General features: G+C 44.7%; 1 protein-coding gene across 4 annotated transcripts in view; it reads right to left on the reverse strand.

Moving 5' to 3' along the window:
- The window catches only part of CENPC (centromere protein C), a 1,220,926-nt gene that overhangs the window by 323,219 nt on the left and 873,188 nt on the right, over window positions 1-24,519 (reverse strand). For all 4 annotated transcript variants that reach the window (XM_078676246.1, XM_078676245.1, XM_078676249.1 and 1 more), the window contains one exon: window positions 14,018-14,098. In XM_078676246.1, coding sequence (XP_078532372.1) covers window positions 14,018-14,098 — 81 coding nt within the window. The remainder of the gene's footprint in view (window positions 1-14,017; window positions 14,099-24,519) is intronic.

Genomic DNA, 24,519 nt, shown 5'->3' on the forward strand with positions numbered 1-24,519 from the left:
CTTGAGGCATATGCAAAGATTTATACCGACCTACTAATGTCTCAAAAGATGGCCACGGCCCAAGATGGCCATCAGGGCATTGTCAAAACCAGTACAGTAATGAAGGTGGTATATATTCAAATGTTGATTCACTCACCTCTCCAGGCACTCGCATGGAGGGCCCCAGTGGTATCTCAGGACTATGGAGGGCTTCGAACCACAGCACACAGGCCCCGCCCTCAGCCTCTCAGCCGAACCAGGACTCACACGTCTGTGCTCGAGCTCTGTGTTCTGGACCACAGCAATTTTAATCTCGTCTTTGAACGTTATCTGTAACAACCCTGCGTCCTTTTGGTTACAAAATAGGGTGTGTGTAGGAGAAGCACTAGGATTGGTGTTACAGGCGATTGGAATTGGAAAATCCGGGATATCCGGGCTCGGATTTTAAGTGTTACACTCACCCACCATGTCAAAAGGAGGTAACAGACCAATTCATAGTGAGTGAAGAGGAGGTGGAGGGGAAGGAAAGTAAGTGGAAGGGAGCAGAGGGTTCAGCAGTTATGGGGAGACTAGTATGATGTGCACTAACAGGATTAGAGTTATTGAGTGAATTTTTAATCCTCATAAAGATTCTGTCAAAGCGATAAAGATTCAGGTCAGAGGCTTGAATAAGAATGTTATCATTATTGTACAGAGATATGACCAGATCAGCTTTGAGGACAGGAGAGGGCAATATGACTATTTGGAAACCGTGGGGGGGTTTGAACAGAGCTTTGGAACGTAGCGTAGCAGTTAAGGCTCTTCTCCACTGGGTTCTTCTGGTTGTATAGAAAATAAGGCCTGTAACCACCAAACCCTTTGCCAAGCAAAAATAGGTATCAGAAATAAGAGTTTCAGGACGTTTGAGTAGCTTGTGTTTAAAGGTCTTTGCTGCTTTCTTCGAGAGGTTGGGGGTAGATAATCTTGAAAACATTAAGGCCTACCCATGCCAGGAAGTCAGAGGAGCCAGTAGTAGATTGTGCCATGGTGAGGAATAGCGAGCAGAATGAAGGGGTGAGGAAAGAAGTCTAGTGTGGACATAAAATCGCCTTGCTGTAGCAGTGGAAGGACCTGTTGAAGCATGACCATGTGGAAATGTTCTGAAAGTATATACAGATTTAATGTCCTTCAATCCAAAATTGGTCTTAAGGATCCGTTCTTCTTGGGGATTGGAAAGTACAGAGTATACTCCTGAACCTTGGTGCTGTAATGGAACTGGTTCTATAGCTTCTTTTGTTAACAGAGCTTGTACCTCTTGTTTGAGAAGCTGTAGGTGATTTGACAAGAGTTTGTGAGTGCGAGGTGGAATGTTGGGAGGATTGCTGGTGAGCTTCAGACAATAACCATGTCCGATAATTTCTAGCACCCATTTGAGTGATGGTATGGATTGCCAAATGGGGAGAAATTGTTGAAGTCTTCCCTTGACAGGTGTTAGATGATCGGGGGAAAACGTAGGCAAGTCACTGCTTATTGGGAGAAGGGGAGTTACGTGTTGACGCCCCCTTGCCTCTACCTTTAAAATTGATTCCTCTGTACCCTCCTCTAAAGAAACCTCTACTGGAAGAGGGTTGCATGTTGGACTTGTATGAGAAAGTGCTAGGGTCTGAGGATGTAGTTTTAGACCCTGCTCTATAGTTTGAGCGACAAAAGGAGCCTCTGCTTGAAGGAGATTGAAGTGCTCCCATAGACTTGGCCACATCTGTGTCTTTTTTCATTTTTTCTAAAGCCTCATCAACCCGAGGCCAGAAAAGATGTTGTTTGTTAAAAGGAGTATTTAAAATAGACAGTTGTACCTCTGGGTTAAAGCCTGAAAGTGCTAAGCCAGGCATGCCGACGTAAGTGAACGCTGGTGTTAACTTATTTCGCTGCAGTGTCAGCAGCATCAAGAGCACATCTAATAGAAGAGTTAGAAATGAACTTCCCTTCTTTAACTATGTCTTGTTCCTTTTTCTTGTGCTCTTCTGGGAGGTACTGAAGTAGACCTTTCATGTCATCCCAGTGTGTTCTGTCATACCTAGCTAGTAGGCCCTGCGTGTTGGCAATGCACCAGTTATTAGCAGCTTGAGCAGCTACCCTTTTGCAGATGCGTCAATAAGCTTCAACTTTATCTGGGGAAGGAGCATCTCCAGACGTCTGAGAGTTCGCTCTTTTACGAGGGTTGGAACCTACCAGTGAATCTAGAGGAAGCTGTCTTTAATGAAAGCCGGATCAGAGGGTGATGGTTTATATTTTTTATCAACCCTAGGTGTTATAATTTGTGCACGAACAGAGTCCTTAAAAATGTCATATGCATGTCTCATCATGCCTTTTAACATAGGGAATCTCTGGCCAACTCTGTGTGAAGACCGTAGTGTCTCAAAACAAAAAATCGGCATCTAAGGTTATGCAGTGTAACCCCATGATATGCTGTTGCTCTGGAAATTAACTCTAGATAGGAAACATTATCATCTGGAAGTGCAGGTCTTGCAATGTATGGGTTTGAATCATTATCCATAGGTGGATCAATATTATAATCATCCCATAGATCTGTAGGTAAAGGAATATTGTAATTGTCGTCGTTATCATCCCCATCTCCTAAATCAGGCTGTGTGTGAAGAGATCACTGTGGTGGTATGTGTAGAGGATCTGAGCCTGGAAGTATTGGTAAAGGTGAAGATGGTGGAAGGGATGGTAACGTTGGATGGATAGGACTTGTAGCAATGCCTTTTTTTTCTTAAAGGGGATCTTGTATCCAGTGTCCTCTGAACTGACTTTCCTTTTGGAAGGAGTTTTGGCTAATATATGTCCAGTGTCTGGATTGATGTAACGCTTTTTCTGCTTTGGATCCAATCTGCCTTTCATAATGTCTAAAATTGGTTCAAGGGGGTTGATATATCTTCTTTGGATGTAGGCGCCGAATGCTTTGGTCCTGAACCGGACTTGGAAGCGGAAGGTTTCGGCTCAGAAGCAGATTTTTGTTTAGAAACTGAGGATTTTGGCACCAAACTAGATTAGTCTTTCAGAGCGGAATGTTTCAGGTCTGAAGATGATCTGTCTCGGCTAGATCCCGAGCCAAAATGCTTGACGATTTGTTTTGGTGCCGGGCCCGAGGGCAGGCGTCAGAAACGTCGTCTCGGTGCCAACCAAGGCCCGAAGGCAGAGATGGTGCTGAAGCCTTATGCTTAGTGAAAGATAGCTTACGGGGTACAGGGGTTTTAGTACTCACAACCACCTGTTCCGCTTGAATGTCTTCAGACTCTAAGTCGATCTCTAGATCGGAATCAAATTCTGCGACAGAGAAGGCCTCCTCTTCTTCCGCAGCTGTTGCTTCATGTTTGGATTCTTCCAGTAAGATATTCGGAGTATGTTGAGTGCTTTGGCGCTCCATTTCTGGTCGTCAAGCCTGACGATCTCAAAGAGTCTATTTCGATCGGAACAAGCAACAGGCCTCACAATCTTCTTCCTGGTGCTCTGAGGAGAGGCACAAGTTGCAGGCTTGGTGTAGGTTTGTGTGAGGACATTTGGGGCAGCACCCAGGACAGATTTGAAACAGGGTCCGTTCCATCGGTAGAAGAATGGACTGATGCTACTAGGCCTGAAGGCCGCCCACAATGTTTTCGATCGAAGTTGAGACTTTCCCGATCGAATGGATACGCAGAGAGAGGGAAACGTGCATGATAACAATACTGTCGAGGGTACAGTGGATTGCACACCAAAAGGAACCCGAAGGGCCGTTTCGAACCGAAGCACAGCAATACATGTCCATACCAGATGGCGGGAAAAAACTATTAAACAATGGCACTATCACTGAAAGGTGGAGTCACATTAACTCATGACTAGGAAAGACTTCTTTGAAGAAAAAAACAACTTGCAAACATCCAGACCCAACACTAGATGGCAAGAGTATGCAAAGCATCTACAGCACACATGCCTCGAACAATAATTTTCCATCCTGCACTAGTTCCTGCCCTTTTTTCCTATGTTCCTCCAGGAGGTACTGGCATAACTCCTCCATGTCGTCCCAGTGGGTCGTGTCATACCTAGCCAAAAGGCCTTGTCTACTGGCTATGCACCAATGACTGGCTGATTGTGCAGCCACTCTTTTGCCAGAGACATCTATTAATTTATACTTTGGAGGTGGTCCATCACCTGAGGTTCGAGAATTTGCACTTTTACGAGCATTGGCCCCTAATACAAAATGGGTCAGATTGTGTGGGGTTCGTATTTTTGATTAACCCTGGGTGTTATGATACGTGCGTGTACAGGGTCTTTAAAAAGGTCTTCTACATGGCGCATCATGCCTTTTAGCATTTGTAAATACAGTGTTGTCTCATGTGCGGTCCTCAATGTTTAAAATAAAAAATCTTCCAAAGAATCTTTAGGTAGAGTGACTCCATGGTATGTGGCTGCACCAGCAATTAACTCCTGATATGAGGTGTTGTCATCAGGGTATAGATCTGGATCTGTGGGAGTATCTATATATCAAAACATCCTCATGGATCTGGTGGTGGTTGGCCATAAGTGTCATCTCCAGCCCCTGTGTAAGGATCTGTATGAGGAGAAACCTGTGGAGTAATATCAAGAGGGTCTGAACTTGGCGCTAAAGGTACTGGTGAATATAGTGGAGGCGAATAAAGAGTGGGGTAGAGGGGGTTAGTAGCTTTATATCCTGTGTTTTGTGAGCTAGGAACCTTCCTTTTGGAGGATGATATCACAGGTTTTGCTGAAATATGTCCAGTGTTTGGATTGATATATATTTTTGTTTTGGATCCAGCTTTTTTTGTATCGTTTCCAGAATTCGCTCCAGAGCCTTCTGAGGAGGAACTTTCTGTTTCAGAGGCCACATTTTCTGTACAGAGACAGATTTTTCCTTTTTGTCCTTTGGAACCGAAGTTTTAGTGGCTGAAGGTGTGGTGTCTGGATTTGAGCCTGAGCTGGAAGGCTTGAATTGCGCTTTTGGTGCCGAGTCGGAGGGAGGGGAGTACGAAGCAGAGTCTCGTACCTACCATGGCCAGATGGCAGTGGTGGCCCAGAAGCTTTTTGATTGGTGGAAGTGGGTATTGTGGGCAAATGGGTTCTGGGACTCACGGCACCTTGACCGGCCTGGGATTCCAGTACGATCTCCAGTTCGGAATCGGAGTCCTGGATGGAGAAGGCCTCTTCCCCTTCCACTACGGATGCTTCCATTTCTTCCTGTTCGAAACTTCTCCAAAGATATCGGGGGTATCCTCGATACTCTGCTACTGCATTTTTTTTTTTGCCCAACGGTCCACGAGGCCTTTTTAGATCAAAATAAGCGACAGGCGTCACAGTCTTCATCCTTGTGCTGTGGAGAGGCTCAGGTTACAGACTTTGTGAAGATCGGTGCGCGGATATTTAGAGCGGCACCGAGTGCCGAATTGGAATTGAGTCCATTCCACCGGCGGATTACTTGATGTTTTCCTCAAGTGGAAGTTAATGGAAATGGACTTGGCCTGAAGGCTGCGGTTGGAGTTCTCCCGATCCAACTAGGAACATTTTCCAGTTTTCGAAACGCGGAGGATGGGAAACACATTAGAGACAATACCGATGATGGCACAGTGGATTGCGCACCGAAGGGATCCTGAAGAACGTTCTCGAATTGGTGAATTGCAAACCACGTCCGAACCCAATGGCAGAAAGAAAACAATCTAACATTGGAGTTGCTGCGCATGTGCACTATCAGCGAAAGGAGGAAGTCACCTTACCTCGTGACTGGAAAACAACTTGCAAACATCCGGACCAAGCACTAGATGGTAGAAGTATGCAAAGCATGTGTATCTACAGCACACATGTCTCGAAGAAGAGAAAACATTTCCATCTCTCTCTCTCTCTCTCTTTCTTTTCACCAATTATGGTATTCAATGCATAATAACGCCTTAAGCCACTCCCCACCATGTTTTGCTTTTTTGTAGGCAGCCCCCTTTTTTTTTTACATACCATCAGGAATGGTATGGAGAACAGTTGGGTTGTGAACACCATAAATGACACATTCTGGGGCTTTTTTATTTTACAGTTTGCTAAATCATAACTAACCTTGAGACTGCTCTTTTTTGGTGCATATCATAGCTATTATGACATTCAACACTCACCTTCCATGTACCCACTCAGTGCTGTGCATGGCCTTTTGGCTAGGCCTGGACACAACCCCTTTGGGCGTAGCTTGGCAGGGATTGGACAAAGGACCTACTTGACCTTGCACTGGACTTAATTTGCAAGCGGTCAGTCAACTTACATGCAGATTCATCAAACAGCTCCAAAGGTATCAGTAAATTCTTTGTCCACCTAGAAGATCTGCTAAAATGTTAACATAATTAACTGAAAGCTAAGCTTGCTGAACGTCTGCTACATTTTTGAAAAGATTCATCAAACAGTGCCAAATTTATAATGATATATACACTTCTTAGTCCTCGTCCTTTAAGCTTGCAAGCAGCCTCTTCCCCTTCGATGAACCGGATTGAAATTGCAAATACCAAGAACAGGCTCAATATCCTATGTCTCTGACACTTTGGATCAGCATCAAATGTGCCAAAGGTATGCGTGAAAAAAGAAGTTTTGAAACCTCCCCTAATAATTTTGTCGCTCCACATTAGATCAGCGTGAAATACCAGTACTGGGCTTAATTTGCTATTTGCCTGCTACATTTAATGCAATGCTATTAAGCAATGCCAATTCAATTAACAAATGTACTCCTTTTTACCCCCCCCCCCTTTTTTTAAGATAGCAGCAAGGTTATAAGCATAACATTATTTTTGCCTGGGTACATTGTGAGTTGACAGGAGGCCCTGGCCTGGGGCAAAGACATTTGCAGCCCGGCCACGTGTCTACTCCTCCAGTGCATACTTTTTGGCTATCCCATCTTTGTCTTTTTTTCTGCCTCTTTTTCCCCTTCTCCCTCACACAATTTCTGATTCTTTTTTTTTATATGCGGTGAAAGTCATAAATCACATCTGAGTCACAATTTTTTCACTAAATTGCTGAAAAATCCATATTACTGAAATGACAGCCACTGTATCATATTTTGATTCACGTATCATATCATGCAATATTTCCGGGTATACCCATTGCCACGCACATAGGGTTGCACACTTTTCATTGTGAACCCAGTCTCCCTCCCATTTGCTGTAAAAATGATATTTCTACAGTGCAGAAACTGCAAATCGATTAAGATGATGAGAAAAACTCCTCAGTGCCCTTATCCAGCCAGTCAGATTTGTAAAAAAAATTCATGCGTGGTTCATAGGATTATGAATCACTAACTCATAATTTAAAACGGCAAAGATTTTAAAAAGAGTTAAGAGGTTGAAACCCATCTGGCATTTTTTTTCAAAGCTCACATCTCCAAAATTACAGAACAATTTAAATCAACCCAACAAAAATATGCATTCTAAGCCAAGTTCTACTTTAATGGCAATTCTGGTGCAATACAGTCAGTGGTTTTGGCTTTATGCAGATCAAAGTTTTCTGTGGCAACTAAAATGTGAAAACATACCATTCAGGTCTTTTCAGTTTTCCCCTGTACAGATCTATATGAAAATTGGTATGCCAAACCTTAACTGACTAGGCCAAGCAAGTGAGAAATGTGTTACAGATCCATCCATTCATTCAAAATTCTAGGCAAATCAAAAAATGCCTTTTCAATGGAAAGTCCATCTAAATCATAAAAAAATCATGATAATGGCTGTAGTTATAGTTCAGCCACAATGTCACTTCACAGTTTTTTTAATGCTAATACCTTTTGTGTGATCTGCACAGGAACAAGTTAAAAGGGGAATAAAGAAATACATATGCATTTCTAATTCAAGATGCCACAGAAAATGCTGCTCTCTGCTACAACAAAATTCACTGAACTGATGTTTTCCAAACATAGCGTTAAAGTAGAATTTTGCTTACACTGCATGCGTTTTCTTTTATTTGGATGTAAAACTATAAATTACATTCTGAGATATTAGGACTTGCAAAATGTGCTAGATGGACAACGAAGAGTTAGAATTTAGAGAGATCTTAACCATTTAAAGTTGCCAGTAAGATACTTGAGTAATGTCAAAGACATTAGAATTTTTAAGAAATGTGATTGGCTGATAAAGGGCTTCAAATACTTTTTACCAGCATCGTGGAATTTGTGAATTAGCAAAACCTTGTGCCTCAGGACTAATTACACTAAACAGGGGAGATACAGAGACCAGTTATACGCCACAAGTAACAGTAAAGAGGTCCAGGGGCGTGGAAAGCCTAAAAGAACACAATTGAAAGATAGTACACTCTGGAATTCACACAACATTTAGAGCAGGGTTCTCAAATGGCGGTCCTGGAGGGTCGGATCCATGTCAGATTTTTAAGAATACTTCATTTATCTAAATATGGATACACTAAAAATATGGCATAGATCGGGCCCTCCTGGGACGACACCGGAGAACCCTGATCTAGAGTGCCCTGCCATTATTCTATCATCAGAACAAATGCCATTTTCCGAAATTCAAGAATTCCTGATACTATGGGTATTTCATGCACACCAAAAAAAGGAAGCAAATAATCATAAGGAAGCACTGATATCAAGACTTAAGGACAGACAGAGTGAGGGTAATTGATCCAACACTATCTGTGCATGGCCAAAGGACGCGTGCAGCAGGAGTCGGCTGCTGTGGTGGGTGGAGTGTAGCCCTGCAGATGGAAACTTCGATATAGTAATATAGGATCTCTTAAGAAAAGAAAAAAAAAAATTGTAAACTGTTTTTATTGAAAATGATACAGGGCAAATAGCAGTCATACGGCACAGACATTGGGTAGCACAGGGTACAATAATCATCGGCAACATTATACTCATCAGCAAAAACAGTGGTACGAAACTCATTCTTATTGGTACTTCCCCTGAGTCCCACCATCCCCCCATCTCCTATTCAGATTCACTCTCCCCATCCAGCGTTGGCGGTTTACATAGATATCCCCTGTATTTGTTCCAGGCCCCCAAACGTTCTCCCATTTCCGTGGGCAGCCACGGTGTAGATAAACCACTCTCTCAGCCATCATTGCTGCATCCAAATCTTTGCACCAATCTTTAAGCGCCGGTACCTCTTCGGCTCCCCAATATTTGGCTATGGTTCGTTTAGCATATATCATACCCAGCGTCACCCAGTCCTGAGCGGGGTGAGAGATCATTCGGCTCCCAGAGGTTCAGGAGGCAACATCTGGGCTCAGGGACAACCGACAACTCGACCACCTGAGACACCATTCTCATGACTTTAGCCCAATATGCTGCAATCTGGGGGCACTGCCATAGAGTGTGGAAGAATGTTCCCTCCTCCCCGCAACCCCTAAGGCAGAAGCGGTGTGTGGCCCTTCCTATGGTGTAAAGGGTGACCCTCGTATAGAAAACACAATGCAATATCTTGAGCTGTACCAAGCGGAGTCTAGAGGGTATAGCCACCTCTCGCGGGGAGGACAGCGCTGTCTGCCAGTCCGCTTCATCGAGTTCCCCCAAATCAGTGGACCATTTGTGCTGTAATTTTAGTATAGGGTCCGGTATGTTGTTGATTAGTTTACGATAGGTAAATGAGGTCGCTTTCTTGGGGATATGCTCAGTAAGCAATCTGTCCTCTGAAGGAGTGGATTCAGGCACATCTGTGCCAGGTGGGAGAACAGATTTCAAAGCGTGTTTAATCTGTATACACTTAAATTTCTCAAGAAAAATATATTTGTATAAATTCCCTGAAATAGCCAACATTTAAAATTAAGTTATGGTACAACAAACAAAATTAGAAAGCAATGACAATTTCTGGTATGGTATGCAATGCAAAACTTACAACATAAATTCCATAATTTTCTCTTGGTAAGACATTTTCTTTTTCACATACCTTCAGCAAAGGGGTATATTGAGCAGGCGAGGAGTGTCAGTTAAGGCATTCATTATCTGCTGCATATCCATATGGGTGAATTTCAGTGGGTTTTTTCATATACTGAACCTTGACAAATCTTTAACTGTGGTTCATATATGATTGACTGACTATCTAGCATTTTGCTAAGAAAGTTTGTGTTTGGGTAACTGCGATACCCATAACAATGAGAAGACAATGCACATGAACGTCCGCAAATACTATGAGGGCTGTATCCCATTGGGAGATTTTAAGCTCGGTCCTGGTTTCTGAATTTCCCAGGTATTTTTGACTATTACCCAACCACATATTCTCTATAATTTTAGTACTTAAAACATTCAGTCTTAACCAGGAGAAAGTTCAAGCAGAAACTTAATAATCTTACCAGACAAGACCTGGTGCAGGACCTGGCATGAAAAGAACATTTCTGCGCTGAAGTACAAAGCTTAGCTAAGAGCAGAACAATCAGGTTTCAGAAAAATGTAATGCTCTAGTATATTATAAATAATGCTGTGTAAAATTGGCAAAAGGGCTCTGTTCCAGATCAGTAATGTACTTTTGCGGAAGCTGAAAGCTGGATACCATCAATAACCAATAAAATTAGGCTCCTCTCTTAGTGTCCGTAAAGCGTTTTACTTGCAGAGGCCCCAAGTAAAGGATGGAGAAAGGCTGATGAGAGCAGTACTACCAGAGCACAGGAAAACCTGAGGTGAGTAGCAGTCTGATTTGTTCAAAGGTATTAAATTATAGAATAAATATTTTCTCTATGTTTCAGAATATCGTGGTTGTGGGAAATATATGTGACCGGATGCCACAGAGATTTAATGAGAGGACAAAAGATCACCAAAGAACCGTTTTCTACTAACAAAGTCTTATTGGCACTGCATTTCACCACCATTACTGACAAAAGACCACCATAAAGTGGAGCATGAAGTACACAGGCCCCAATACGGTACTGGGTATACAACTGCACACTATCAAGGTATACTTCCTAAATATCAGAGGCGTATCAAAGTCTGGAGTCGGATTTAGATTATGATTTTTCTCTTAGCCAACAGTAGTCTGGACGGTAGGACTTTGAGTGTAACAAATAACCCTACAGAGACAAGCAGTGGGCACTTCCAACAATTTAGTCAGTAGTAGCAATCACAGATAATGCTTCAGATAATGTATGGGAGGGGGTAAATAGGCTTTTGGTAGATCGCTTTGGTATCGCTGTGCCCATCTGAGGCCATGATCAACTACGGCAACAAATGCAACCTGGTGAGACATCCACAGGTTCTCTCCAGTGATGTAAGAAAACATTTATGTTTAGAGCTTTAAAGGAAGCACGTTTGTCTCTCTGTAACTGCTAGAAGATTGAAGCAGTTTCTTCCTTATGGCTTGTTTTCTCTCTGCTGTGGGTTTAAGGCGGATAGGGAGCTAGGGTAAAATGTAATGGGAAGCCATCTTCCTAGTGAACTTATTAGCCTCTGTATGCATTAACTATATGCCACTAGGAACACGCAACCACCCTTTCTCTAGAGTTGCCAGTCTTAACATCTTTATGGTCCCCATTAATGCTTCACTAGTCTTGAGGTCAGTGGGAGACATTTCCCTCTCCTCCTAGGTATCGCTGCCAACTCCCTTTTGCCCGCCATCGTTTTTGTTCTTTACAACCACAATATTTCTTTCAGAGACAGTTCTCGGATGGACAGAAATGGTTCAGGATACGAGCTGAATGGCCACAATGACCTTGTATTCAGTTCTCAAATCGTAAATTTAGGGGAAGAACTACGCAAAACTGTTGAAGTGTGCCTTTGTCATGCAAGGGATACACCACCGACTCCAGGTTTGTTCCAGAGAGACAAATATTAGAACCCAAGGGGACTGTATTTTAACAGAGAAATAAACACATTAATCTCACCAGGCTGACTGCATCCCTCCTTATCACATATTCTGGCTCATGCAGGTCACCAGAAAGAATATTCTCAATTACTACCTAGCTCAGCTCCTACTAGGAGCCCCCACTGTCTATCTTACCACATGGAAAGTCCTGCTGTGCCTTACCACACAGGACTCTAATCCATCCGAGCTACACATCGTCAAAAGGGGCGTGGCCCTTCAACCTGCATGACCAGCACGGTTTGCTCAAGTTTAAGATTCCATACAGTTATGATGCCAACTGCAAAAGGCAGGTGAGCAACACAACACATGGCCTAACTAGGAGGAAGCACCAGCACCTTTACGTAGTTCAGTGATCAGCATGACAAGTGTTTGACTCCTTATTTACACCCAACCTCCAGCATTTTCTGCAGTATTTCAGCTAGGTCCTGTCATATCCACCACAAGTGTTAATTGGCCAGGCCACCTATTCACACTTTCCCTTTCAAATCTGTGATAAAATGAGGCACTGTGACTGATAACCTGCTTCTTTTGTTCTTTCAAGAAGGCAATCTGGTTTAAGTAAGAAATTCAGGCGTAAGGACACACAAGGAGGTCAGGCTAAAACCATAAAGTGAAAAATGACTCATAGTGCATTACAATTATATTACGCCACCTATGGTAAAAAGAGATTCCCTATCATTTCCATTTTGTTTGAGCAAATGGACACAATAAATGGAGTCAAGGTATAATCTTAAGTGAGAACACTTTTTAAATCTGCTTGCAACTCGCGACGTGGAGGGAGAAGAATACAGAGACGTAATGTACATTTCACTGTTCCCTCCTCCCCAAATAAGAGGCATGTCCCTTTCCCAGTGCACTGTTGTAACACAAAATGTTGTTTTACTACAGAAAAGGCAAAGATATTGGCTTTTATTAATGCATTTGAAAACCATACTTTGAGGATGAGCATACACTCAGATGTACCACCATGGGATATTAGAACAAAAATGACAAAGCACAGTGAACAAGCGCACACATAGAAAATAAAACAAATAGAAAATAAAATAAAACCATTACCCCATTAAAAAGGGAACATTTAAAATATGATAGGAAAAAAACCAAAGTTGATGGTCACTTAAAGGAATATCTGCTTAGATTACGTGCTGCTGTTTGGGAAAGACACGCAGCAAAAAGACACCTTGTTGAAGAAAGAGAACATCTGAGATTCAAACATCTGTCACCATTAGTTTGCTGACTTAAGTACTGCAGACTAAGAAATGTCTACAAATAGTGATCATCTAGCAAAAGTCACAGTTGACAAAGAAAAAAAGTATATGAAGGAAAACTGGGAGTAAAACCACATGAACAAGTGTTGCAATGGGTTATTATTACCTGAGAGAGCCACATGCAATCTTTAAATATTTGGATTAACATGAAAGTAAATCGATTTTTATAAAAGCTTCTTTGTGCGAAGCATTCATAAAAGACTTATGAAACTGAGCATGCTAAATGAATTTTGGAAAATAAACATAAAAAATGCTCAACATCTCCATGCCAGGGAGTTCTATTAAATTCTTTCCATTAGAAAATGCCAGCTCTCTATTAGGTTAACACATGCCATCCATTGGTGGATTTGTCCTACACACACTGTAGATGGTATTACACAGTTCCAACGCATATGGAGAAGAAAAAGGGAGGAATTTTTTCAGAGACTCAGAAACAAACAGATTAAAATGTTGCATAGATCGTACCTCATTTACTTAAGCCTTGCTATGTGGCCTGCTGAATTACCGAGGCTGATTTCAGCCATTTCTCCTGGGAGGATCAATTTCCTGACTAGACTAGAAAGCCTTCACAGATTGGGAGCCTTGTAACCAAAACGTAATTTTTCCTCCCTGTAAATTACTTTTTTTTTCTTTTCCTTTAAGACTAAGCTTGACAGATAGGGCACATCGACTCACAGAGGACCTGTAGATAGCGGGCCTGGAAAGAAACTCCACCCTTTGCATTCCATGGGCTTTTAGTTGTGCCATTGATTTTCTTGCTATCTATTTGATGGATTTGTTTGTTTTAGCCCATCCATCTAGTCTTTGTCATGCCTGTGGAGCAATCGGCAATATAAAAAATAATAAGGGATTGTTTGAGGGGGTAAGAAGTATAAGGTTGAAAATTAAGGAAGTTGAAAATGTAAGATGAGGCCCGTACACTAATTGCACTCATTTGGTTCACAGCACATTTTAATATTATGGAAATTAGATTAGCCTCACCAATTTTTTGTTCTTTATCTGCTGTTGGCTGGATCACATAAGTGCAATTTGAGTCTGCGTCTGAATCCGAAGAGTTCAAATCTACAAGACACAATAGCAACAAACCTTAACACCCAAGATCAACATTTATACTGCTTTGTGCAGAAGTCAAATCACAAAAGAACTCAAATTAATCACAATGACTGTAGAATAAGATTTAGTGTCTAAAAACATGTTTCTTACCTGTTACGTAAGAATGCTTATAAGATATAAAAGAGTTTCTTACCTGAAATCTCAGTTTTAAAATAAAGTCATTTTTTGTGACAAATATAACTTTTAGAACAGCCTAAACCATCTAGATTGGCCACTTTAATGGTATACTTTTTTTTAAGGTATTTTGTTTAAAAAATGAATACAAAGTCACCAAAAGAAGCCTACTTTTTTAAAGGAAGGGCCATATATATAACAAGTTACAACATTTCGGTAATGCTTTTTCTGGGGGAGAATTCTTCTAACAGCAGATTCCTCACTTTAGAATATTCTCTAGCAGTCAGACTGGGAACAGAACATTTTGAGCACTACCTCTGTGCTTTGATAGGTAGCGTCTATCAGCTCCGTGTTGGCTGTGGCGGAAGAAAGGTCGCAGTGCCCATATAAGCAGAATTCCAGAGCGATGACATCTGTTTCTTTCTTGACTATTTCCGACCAAAAATACAGAGCCATGTAACAACCAATGCTTGACCAGCCTGCAGTGTCGAGTGAAACCTTTTAGGTGAAGAGCCCAGTTCGCCGAATGGGAAGGGGTGGTGAGGAATCTGCGGTTTGAGTAGGTACCAGTAAAAGCGTTACAGAAGGTAAGTAACTTACCATTCTGATTAAAGACTTTTAATTGCAGATTCCTCACCTTAGAATAAATACCCAAACAATGCCTCGTAGGATGAGGGTCTGCAACTTGCCTTTAACATAAAATTCCTGGAGGACCAAACAGGCAAAATGTCCAGCACAATGGACCTGAATGTCCAAGCAGTAGTGCTTCGTAACGTGTTGAGGGACTCACAAGGTGTAGCTTGGCAGATGTCCAGGACAGGTACCCCACATGCCACTACAATAAAAGTGGCCCTGGCCCTGGTGGAATGGACCCGCAAGCCTTCAGGAGGTTGCTTCTTAGCTGATGCATAGCAGATCCAAATATGGCGAGAGATGGTCTGCTTCTGCAAAGCCTTGTGCTTTTTCGCTCCAGTAAACCCGCTGAAGAACTGGCCATCCTCCCGATTGTCCTTAGTGTGATCAATGTAGAATGAAAGAGCTCTCTTCAGGTCCAAGCGACAGAGTCTCTGCTCCTCCTTCAAAGGATGAGGTGGAGCGAAATATGTAGAGAGAGTGATACTCTGACACACACGGAATGGGATGACAAAGTTCAGAAGGAATGAGGCACACGTCCAAAAGACCAATTTGTTGGGAGAAAAAACTTGCATATGAAGGGTGAATCGACAGGGCTTGAAGTTCGCAGACACTCCTGGCCAAGGTAATGGCCACTAGAAAGACCGTTTTCATAGTAAAGTGCCACAGGGAATGGGTGTGTAGACGCACAAAGGGAGAACACATGAGAACTAGATAGAGGTCCAATTGGGGCATTACGAAAGGTGCAGGAGGGAATAAATGTTGCAAACCTTCCAGAAAACGAGACACGACTGGTGACGTGAACAGGAAGGGTTGATCCAGCAAAGCGGAAATGGCCAACAAGTAACACTTAACAGTGCCCAGGGCAAGGCCTTGCTTGCTAAATAGAGAACAAGCAGCAACACCTACGACATCGGTGCAAACAGGACTCCAGATGTCATCAGGAACACCAGGCCACAAACTTATTCCAAAAGCAGGAGTATACAGTTTTAGTGGAGCTACACCTAGCTAACAAGATGACATCGAAGACCTAGGGAAGAAGATCGTAAAACTCTCAACAATCGCTGCTCAACTTCCATGAATGAAGGTGGAGTGCGTGTATGTTTGGATTCAGGGACCTGCACTATTGCTGCGTCAGGAGATCCTCACGAAGGGACAGCCTGATCGGAGGGCTCATGCTCATGAATTCAGAATACCTAACTCTCTGTGCCCAATCTAAAGCCACTGGAATGAGTTTAGGGCAGGAGTGGAATTGACAAAGGCGTACAGGAGTCCTGAATTCAACTTGAGGCAGCAATAATCTCTGAGCGAGAGCAGCTTTGAAAACTCCAACAACATTGCATGTTTTTAGCAATCACATTGAGCCAAGGTTCTCCCGATTCTTGAAAGAGATTCCATGCCACCTCCAGTTGTAGCTGCCATTCGGTATCCGTAAGGCATTGATGCAGAGTTTGTCTGCTTTGGCGTTCAAAGATCCCACCAGGTAGTTCACCACCAGGAAAATATCTTGAAGTTCCAGCCATTTCCAGAAGTCCAGCACTTCCTGGCACAGGGTCACCAACCCCACTCCACCTTAGTTGTTGCAGTACCACACTACAGTGGTGTTGTCTGTAAGCACCTCCACCAGCCTTCCCAAGGTTGAGGGCAAGAATGCTTTCAACACTAAGCAGATAAATCTCAGGTCCAGAAGAATGATGTGGAGCTTAGATTCCGCTGGAGAAAAAAGTCCCCTGATCACCACCTCTCCCAGGTGGCCTCCCCAAAACAGAAGTGACTCATTGGTCACCACTGCCAGCTCTAGGTGAGTAAGAGAGGGGTCTATGAGGACACAATTGCGGTCCATCAGCCACCATGCAGCTGTAGTGCAGTCTCCTTCCAAATCTGGACTAAGTCTGCGAGAGTCCTCTGTTTGCTGTGCCCACTGGGACTTCAGATCCCACAGTAGAGCCGCATATGCCTTCTAGTGTACTTCACCAGCAGGATGCAGGAGATCATCAGATCCAGTAGTCTCAGAGTCAGTTCCACTAAAATCCTGGAATGAGGCTAAAACATGCAGATCATAGCTCGAATTATCCTGGATTCGCCGCTACAGAGGATAGGCAGATAACTGCTACGTATCCTGACTGGTTCTGATGAAGGAGTCAGGTGTGACTTAGGGATATTGAGAGAGAACCCCAGCAAAAGGTATGGCATAGTCTGGAGGTGGGTGGGGCTTGCCTTGGGCGAGCTTGCCTTAAGCAGTCTAGGTAAGGGAATCCTGGAACCACTGACCTCCGATGATGAGCTGCAACCGCCGACATCACTTTTGTGAACACCCGAGGGGCGCTGGAGAGGCCAAAGGGGAGAACAGCAAACTCAAAGTACTTGTGGCCCACCGTGAGCCACAGGTAATGCCTGTAGGTTTAAAGTGAGCAAGGGACCCACGTCTAGGCATACCCATCCCACTTAGGGCGAAAAGTGTAACTGCAACAAATGATGAAGCCCGTAACCGGTCCTAGGATGCTTGTTTCCGGTCCAGGGAGGACTTGGCTTGGCAGTTCGGTCTGGACTGTACCCATGAGGCACAGGGTTAAGACTGATTTTCATATGGCTGGGTCCAAACTGGGGTGGTGTAGTGGGCAAAAGAACGATGGATTTAACCCAGAACTCTTGACTGGAGGAGAATGTTTGAATTATTCAGCATTCCGTCCATCATTTGTTGCAGTTACACTTTTCGCCCTCAGTGGGATGGGTATGCCCAGACGTGGGTCCCTTGCTCACTGTGCCACTGGATTCAAGCTACCTGGGCTGATGAAGGGTGACATACCACAAAACCGGGACCAGGATGCTTGTTTCCAGTCCATGGAGGACCTCGCTTGGCTGTTCGGTCTGGACTGTTCCCATGAGGTACAGGGTTAAGACTGATTTGCATTTGGCTGGGTCCAAACTGGGGTGGAATAGTGGGCAAAAGAAAGATAGATTTAACCCAGATCTCTTGACTGGGGGAGAATGTTTGAATCATTCAGCATTCCGTCCATCATTTGTTGCAGTTACAGTCAGCTATTCTTGGCATGTTTGCAGAGGTGTTTCCACAAATGGAAGGGCGTATCCCTCCAGCACAATTTAAGCACTCCCTTGCTGGAAGTAATAGAAGACCACAGGGGCAGGTGGTGCCTGATCCTGTCGTGCCGTCAATAGAATGACTGTGTAGGATGGAGGGTACAATAAAAGCGTATAGAGACTGCAGCACCCATAGGGGTGGATCACTTGACAGCACTCTGGGTCCCACTTCAGGGTCCTATTTAGGATCTGCGACTAAGTCAACGAAAGGACTGGGCAGGCTGCTAGTCTGTCGAGTATTTCTAGGAGTGCAGATGCCCATATGTGTCCCGACTATGGCGGAAGTAGGGGCAAACGTACTGTTGATGGGACCGGGCAGTTAGGAAAAGCCCGAAAAGACCTAGTGGTGATGGGACTCTTTCAAAAGCGATTGAGCGCCATGTCAGCTTTGTCATCAAATAGGCGAGGCCCAACAAACAGCATGTAATTTCACGGACGACTGGACATCCTCAGGGAACCCAGTAGACCGTAACAAGGCATGGTAGCGCAGAGCCACCGTAAAGGCCAGGAATCTGCCCAGGTAGTATGTGGTAGCCAGCCCACACTGGATGGCGAAGTTAGCTGCATCCCGACTAGTTGAGGATAGCTCATTCCTCCTCGGAGAGGCAACTGCGTAACCATATCCCACAATGCATGAGAATATTGGCCAAAGACGTATGTGGTGTTCACAGATCACATGGGTAGGCTGGTGGAAGAGAATATATGCATCCCCAAGGTGTCCAAGAATGAATGAATCAATGATGGATGTTTAATGTAGCACACTGCTACTCAAATAGAGTATCCTAGCGCGGACAGAGCATGTGGCAGGATACTTAATATGCAACTAAATTTAAAAAAGCCAATTTTTAAGATGTTTCTTGAAAATCGAAAGTTCTGAGATAACTCTCAGTGTAGCAGGTAGTTAGTTCCATACCTGGGCGCACAGGAACCCAAATGACCTGTCCTCATACGGGGAAATGCATTTCGGTTGAACTTGGCAGTTGAGGCCTGTACAGCCAGGCTCTCAGGTGAAGGATGCAAGGGAGAGGAAGGGTGGGTCTCCTGGGTAGGGAGGTGGCGTAGGGAGTCATACCATGCACAGGAACCCCTGGGGAAGGTTTGACCTATGTCCCCAGGAGACTGTTGGTGAGGGCTTCACTGAAAGGGAGCAGTGGTTCAGTCCAACCAGGTCCTGTGTGAAACACCTCCGTCAAGACACTGGTCTTGACCTAGACAGCTTGTAGCTGAAGGCTAAGGACCTCTGGCGTCCTGCGCAACACGGTGGCCAAGGATATGCCTTCCTCAGAGAAAGGGCCCAGAGAAGAAAGCATGCTAGAATCTGGTGAAGTGTCCAGACAACTGGAATCACCCAGCTCCTCATACCATTTATCATTTGGCTCAGGGTCCTCCTGGAGAGGACAAACCATACCGCCTTATGTCCCCATTCAGGAAGGAGGGGTTTATATAGGGGCGATAAAACCAGGGGTAGGTAAGACCTAGACTGCGCTGACATCTACATCAAATTAGCCAGGGGTGGCGCCAGTTCAGAGATGGGAAAGATCACTGGCACGTTGTCATATGGCAAAGTCAGGGATATCGCTGAAAAGTAAGGAACCGGGATGGAAGAAGCCACAGTGACTACGTCAGCCTGGATCCAGGGTTGGATACAGAGGGTATAGATGGTGTTGGGGGTAGAAGCACCAGTGGTAACCCAGCAGGGGGCACCTCTCAGATCTAGGGGGCCTTAAGGTACACCAGAGGAAGTCAGTTGCACAAGGATGACAGGTGTCGTAAAATTCTTTACACTGGGCGGGTGATGCTCCGGCTCTAGAGAACTGTGGATAGAGGATAGCGGACCTGGATGCTAGCGCCGTAGATGGAAGGGGAACAGGGCTTAGAAGCAAGGCGTTTGGAGTGGGAAGCTGAAGAATGATTTTATGCTGACTTCTTGTGCCTCTTGGAATAACACAAATTGCAGGTAAAAATCTTGGAACGTGAAGAAGATAGATTGGGAATGGAGCAGCACCTTATTTTTCCAGCCCACAAGAAGCTTTAATGCCTGCTCATGAATTGTCTTGGGGTACATATGTGAAAAGTTGGCCTGGCATATGCTGTCCACTATTCTAGTGGGCACCTTGCACCAGTCCAAATGACCCTTATTGATGGTAGGTTTAAGACGACCTTTATAGAAAGCTATCCTAGTGGTAGCTGTGGAGAGCAGCCTTCAGACTAAGTCTTGAAGGAATGTAAAGCAGCTTGCTTTACCAGTCTATAATCTCGTAAATGACCAAATGAAAGGAGAAAAAACACCAGGTATATATATAAAATATATGTATTTATTCTAAACACATCCCTCTAGTCTCTTAAGGCTAGAGGCAAAAGTACATTCAGTAAGCTTAATTAGCACACAGTAAATTAGCACAATATACGTTAAGCCCTAGGGGCGTACCACACCATATATTAATTAAGTGGTATAAGTACCACGACTGTCAGAGACCAGGCCTAGAGCCTGTAGAACCGCTGGGGCCACTAGGAACCACCCAAGGTAGTGACACAGGGGACCCACGGGGAACGCGTGCAGTGTCTAAACACAGCCCCGAATTACCATTAGCTTCAATGGGGAAAGTCGCTGTTGGAATTTTAAAGACTAAGGACACTTAGAAGAGGACTTGGAGCAAACCCCTTTAGAACTAGGAGGTTCTAGTCAACACCCACGGAAACCAGAGTACTCGAGTTACCTCACCCAGGGAAGCCGGGTGCATAGGTGTCTTTTCGTGTCGGGTTTCGTCATAGTTTTCAATGGCGATCTACTGCAAAGTGCTGCTGGCGTCCAAGTGGAAAGTGTCCGGGTGGATCCAAGCTTGGATCAAGGATGAGAAGAACGTGAAAGCAGAGGGGACCGAGTCTGGGTCACTTGCCAGTGACCAGGAAGGCGATGAGCGGATGCCCACCGATGTTGGGTGATTTCAGGTGAAGAAGGTGCAGCTTGACTCTTCAGCCACGACGACCAGGTGCTGGATTCGAGCTGTCCCACGAAGGATGGCGAGTGCTGCGGTGTCGGTTTCCGGATTGGACCCAACAAGCCTTGGCAACAACACCACACGCAGGAGGTAGAGATGGCTACGATGCAGACCAGCAAGGTCTGAGGGACTCACCACGCGGCGGGGAGTCCGGGCACGTCTGGAGCACCAGGGAAGCCCAAGGAAAAGAAGAGTTACCTTCGAGGGGATCCACCAGTCTACGGACCAGGGATCGCGAAGGGGCCTTGGGCGGAAATGCCAGAAGCGGGCTCACGGAACACTTGTGGAGTGTAGGCCCCCAATCTTTGGTGCAGATGGTGCTCGGGGCTTGGACTACAAGTAGCCCAATGCACAACTTCGGGAAAGCACGGGAATTCGATGCACTAGCAAATGTGCACGTGTCCAGGAGTTCCGGTCCCACGTCACTCGTGAGGGCTGCGGGTCTCAGCTTTGCTCGGATCGGCCTCTGAGTCTGGAAATCTGTGTCCTGAGTCGCAAATACTTCGGAGTCCGGCGGGATCTTTGGAAATGCAGACCAGCAAGATATTTCTTTGGTGCCTGCTTGAGCAGGGGAGTAACTCCTTGACCCCAAGGGAGATTCTTCAGTCCTCTAGTCGTTAGTAGTGTGTCGAAGTTCCAGGATTCAGCTTTAGAGTTTCGTCCAGGTATAATCTAAAGTCCTGTTGCCCCTTCCCCTTTGTCCAGCTTCGTGCCAGACCAGGGGCTGAGTGCCCCTGCAACCAGTTTGAACTGGGGTATGCATAGGGACACCAAGTGTGCCCCCAGGACTGTCTGAAAAGCACTCTCTGAGTGCCCCCACCCAGTCCCAATACACTAAAGCCTGTCTGGTAGGTGGTTACACCTCCCTGTGACAGGAAACCTATTGTCCAGGCCTCCCCTGCGGAGTTTTATCCAGCAGCAGGAGGTCAAACCCTTGTCTGTGGCATCCATTTTGTGATGCCAGGGTTCTTTTAAACTATTACCGGGCAGACCAGTGAGTACATGTCTTCTTCCCCTAAAAGGGTGGAATTTTACCCCCAGTGGTGGTGGGGGGGGGGGGGGGGGTTTGGATTTTAAAGTGTTTGACACCAAAAACAACATGTTTCCATGCAGCCATTCCAAAGTTAGCATTTACCACAAGGTTATAATGCACTTAAGAGTATATGGTCTGGCTGCATCACAGAACAGCTTCAGAGAATAGATTCGGAAAGCTGCAGAGGGGTCCTGTTCATGCATGGGCACCCTCTCACACAAAACCAAGCAGTCTGCCTTCATGATTGATAAGGCCTGCCATAGGAGTGACTGATAGGTTTATATGTGTCAGTGATTAAAGGTAACCTATATCTTAGTAAGGGGTGCATGCACCACCTTACACAGGCTGCAGTAGCAGTCCTGTGGCGCCATTTTGGAAGGCTTCCCAGGGGTGGCATACTACATGCTTCAGCCCCTGGTAGGCCTCTGGGGTACCTATGCCCTTAGTGCCTAAGGTACCATATACTAGGGATTCACAAGGGTAACCCAGTAACCAATCTGGAGTGTACCTAATGTGCATATAATCAATTTAGAGAGGAAGCAGCTAGGCTGGGGTCCTGGATAGCAGGGCCCCAGCCAGACTAAAGTCGAGAAACAGTGAAACACCAGCAAAAAGTGGGGGTAACCATAGTAAGCAGATCCTACTCTCCTACAGCATAGACTTGCACTTAGTGTATGCCTTGGGCTTGTGGCCTGACTCCAGGCAACAGTCGGAACAAGTAGGGCTCAGACACAGTAATCAGTTTGTGACATTCATCACCAGGTTTAAATCCTGTAGGTTTTGTAGGGGACATGGAGTAGAGAACTGGCCGCAAGAGCTGAAGGGTAGACAAAAAGGTAACAAAGTTAGCCAAAACCTGACCGAGGTATCTCACCGGATCCATGCTGTTTGCGCGGAAAGAAAGAAACTGACATCGGTGCACCTGGGTGATGCTTTTATTGGCACAGCAACGTACTTCCAACACCTAAGGGGAGTCGATTCAACGCCACCCACTGGCGCACAGCGATACTGCTGAAGATTTTCCGGGTCCAATCTGACATCTGGGGACTATTCTAAGGTGCGGAATCTACACTTAGAAGTCTCAATCGGAAAAATAGGAAACATGCAGCCGTATAGGCTGAAGCCTGAAAGGCTGGGAGAAAAGTGTGTTGCTTCTTTACGGCACAGTGCGCCTCTACTAACCCATTATGCCCTGTACGTGGCAGTTGAGCCAATTATTATTAAGGAGAGGATGAGGTTTTTCCTGTAAGCTGTTATGGCTGTTAGATGAGCCAGAAGAAAACTGCACCAAATGCTACACCTCTTCAATTTGAATAAATATGACATTCTAGCGGAAGGACATCTGGTCTCTCAAGATGTTACTTTCAATCTTTTAGCAGATTTAAATTTCTGTATTGCTGTATTTCAGAAGCCAAGCCGCCAAGCTCAGCGATGGAAGACTGGGTTGCAGGGGCTGGTCCCTGAACTTGAATAGGAGATTCACTCTGCAAGGCAATCTCAAGTGTGGATGTTCAGACACAGGTAGAAGGTGGGTGTATCACCTACTCTACAGTTATGAGACTCAGTCTCACTCTGTCCTTCACTAGTTTGATGATCTCCGATGGGACCATCGATATTGGAGGAAAGGGGTCAACAAACTTCTTTGACCAGCTGATTAAAAGATCATTCACACTGTTCCTGTTTGGTAATACATGGATGCGTAATTCAGGCATTTCTTGTTATCTGTGAATAAGTGGACAGCTGTAAAACCCATTCACAAATATCATCTTGGAGGAATGTATTCTTTAACACCCAATCGTGATTCTCTTGCATTAGCCTGCATAGATAATCCACCTGCACGTTGAGCATTCCTGGGAGATAGACTGCTGTGATGTGTAGGCTCCTCACAATCAGCCATCTCCAAATCATATGGACTTCTAGGGGCAGCGCGCTCTGGATGTCATGCCTCCATTTTTGTAGAGATAATACATTGTTATGGTGTTGTCTGTTTGAATAAACAGGGAAGACGTTGTGAAGCTGGGTATAAAAAACATAATGGCCTGATGAACCGCCAACTCCAGGACGTGGAAGTGGTAAGTTTTTTTCTTTCATCAGCCACAATGAGCTCCCCAGAAAAGAAGCAGTTGTTGTGATAGTATGAATGGGTGTTTCTCGCTGAAATAGGCCACCCTTCAGCAGATTTGGCTAATCACAATGATGAGGGGGTGTAAATTATGGTCAGTGTCCTCCCACCTGCTTGAAATATGACACCACTGTACTTACAAGCATTGCTGCAACAGCCTTATCTGTAGATAGGTGTTCAGAACCAAACAGATGCAGGAAGCTAATGAGTCAGGAGTGATAATATCGGACATGCTGTTAGGCCCTTCATATTGAGAAGCCTCTAGCATTGCGGACACATACACAGTCATTCCAAGGAAGAATACACTCTTTAAGCTCCTGTGCATATACATGCTCCCAAGTTAGCCATCCACGATACTGTACTGTAGCCA

The sequence above is a fragment of the Lissotriton helveticus genome, chromosome 2_1, assembly GCF_964261635.1.
Source record: "Lissotriton helveticus chromosome 2_1, aLisHel1.1, whole genome shotgun sequence".
Lineage (NCBI taxonomy): Eukaryota > Metazoa > Chordata > Amphibia > Caudata > Salamandridae > Lissotriton > Lissotriton helveticus.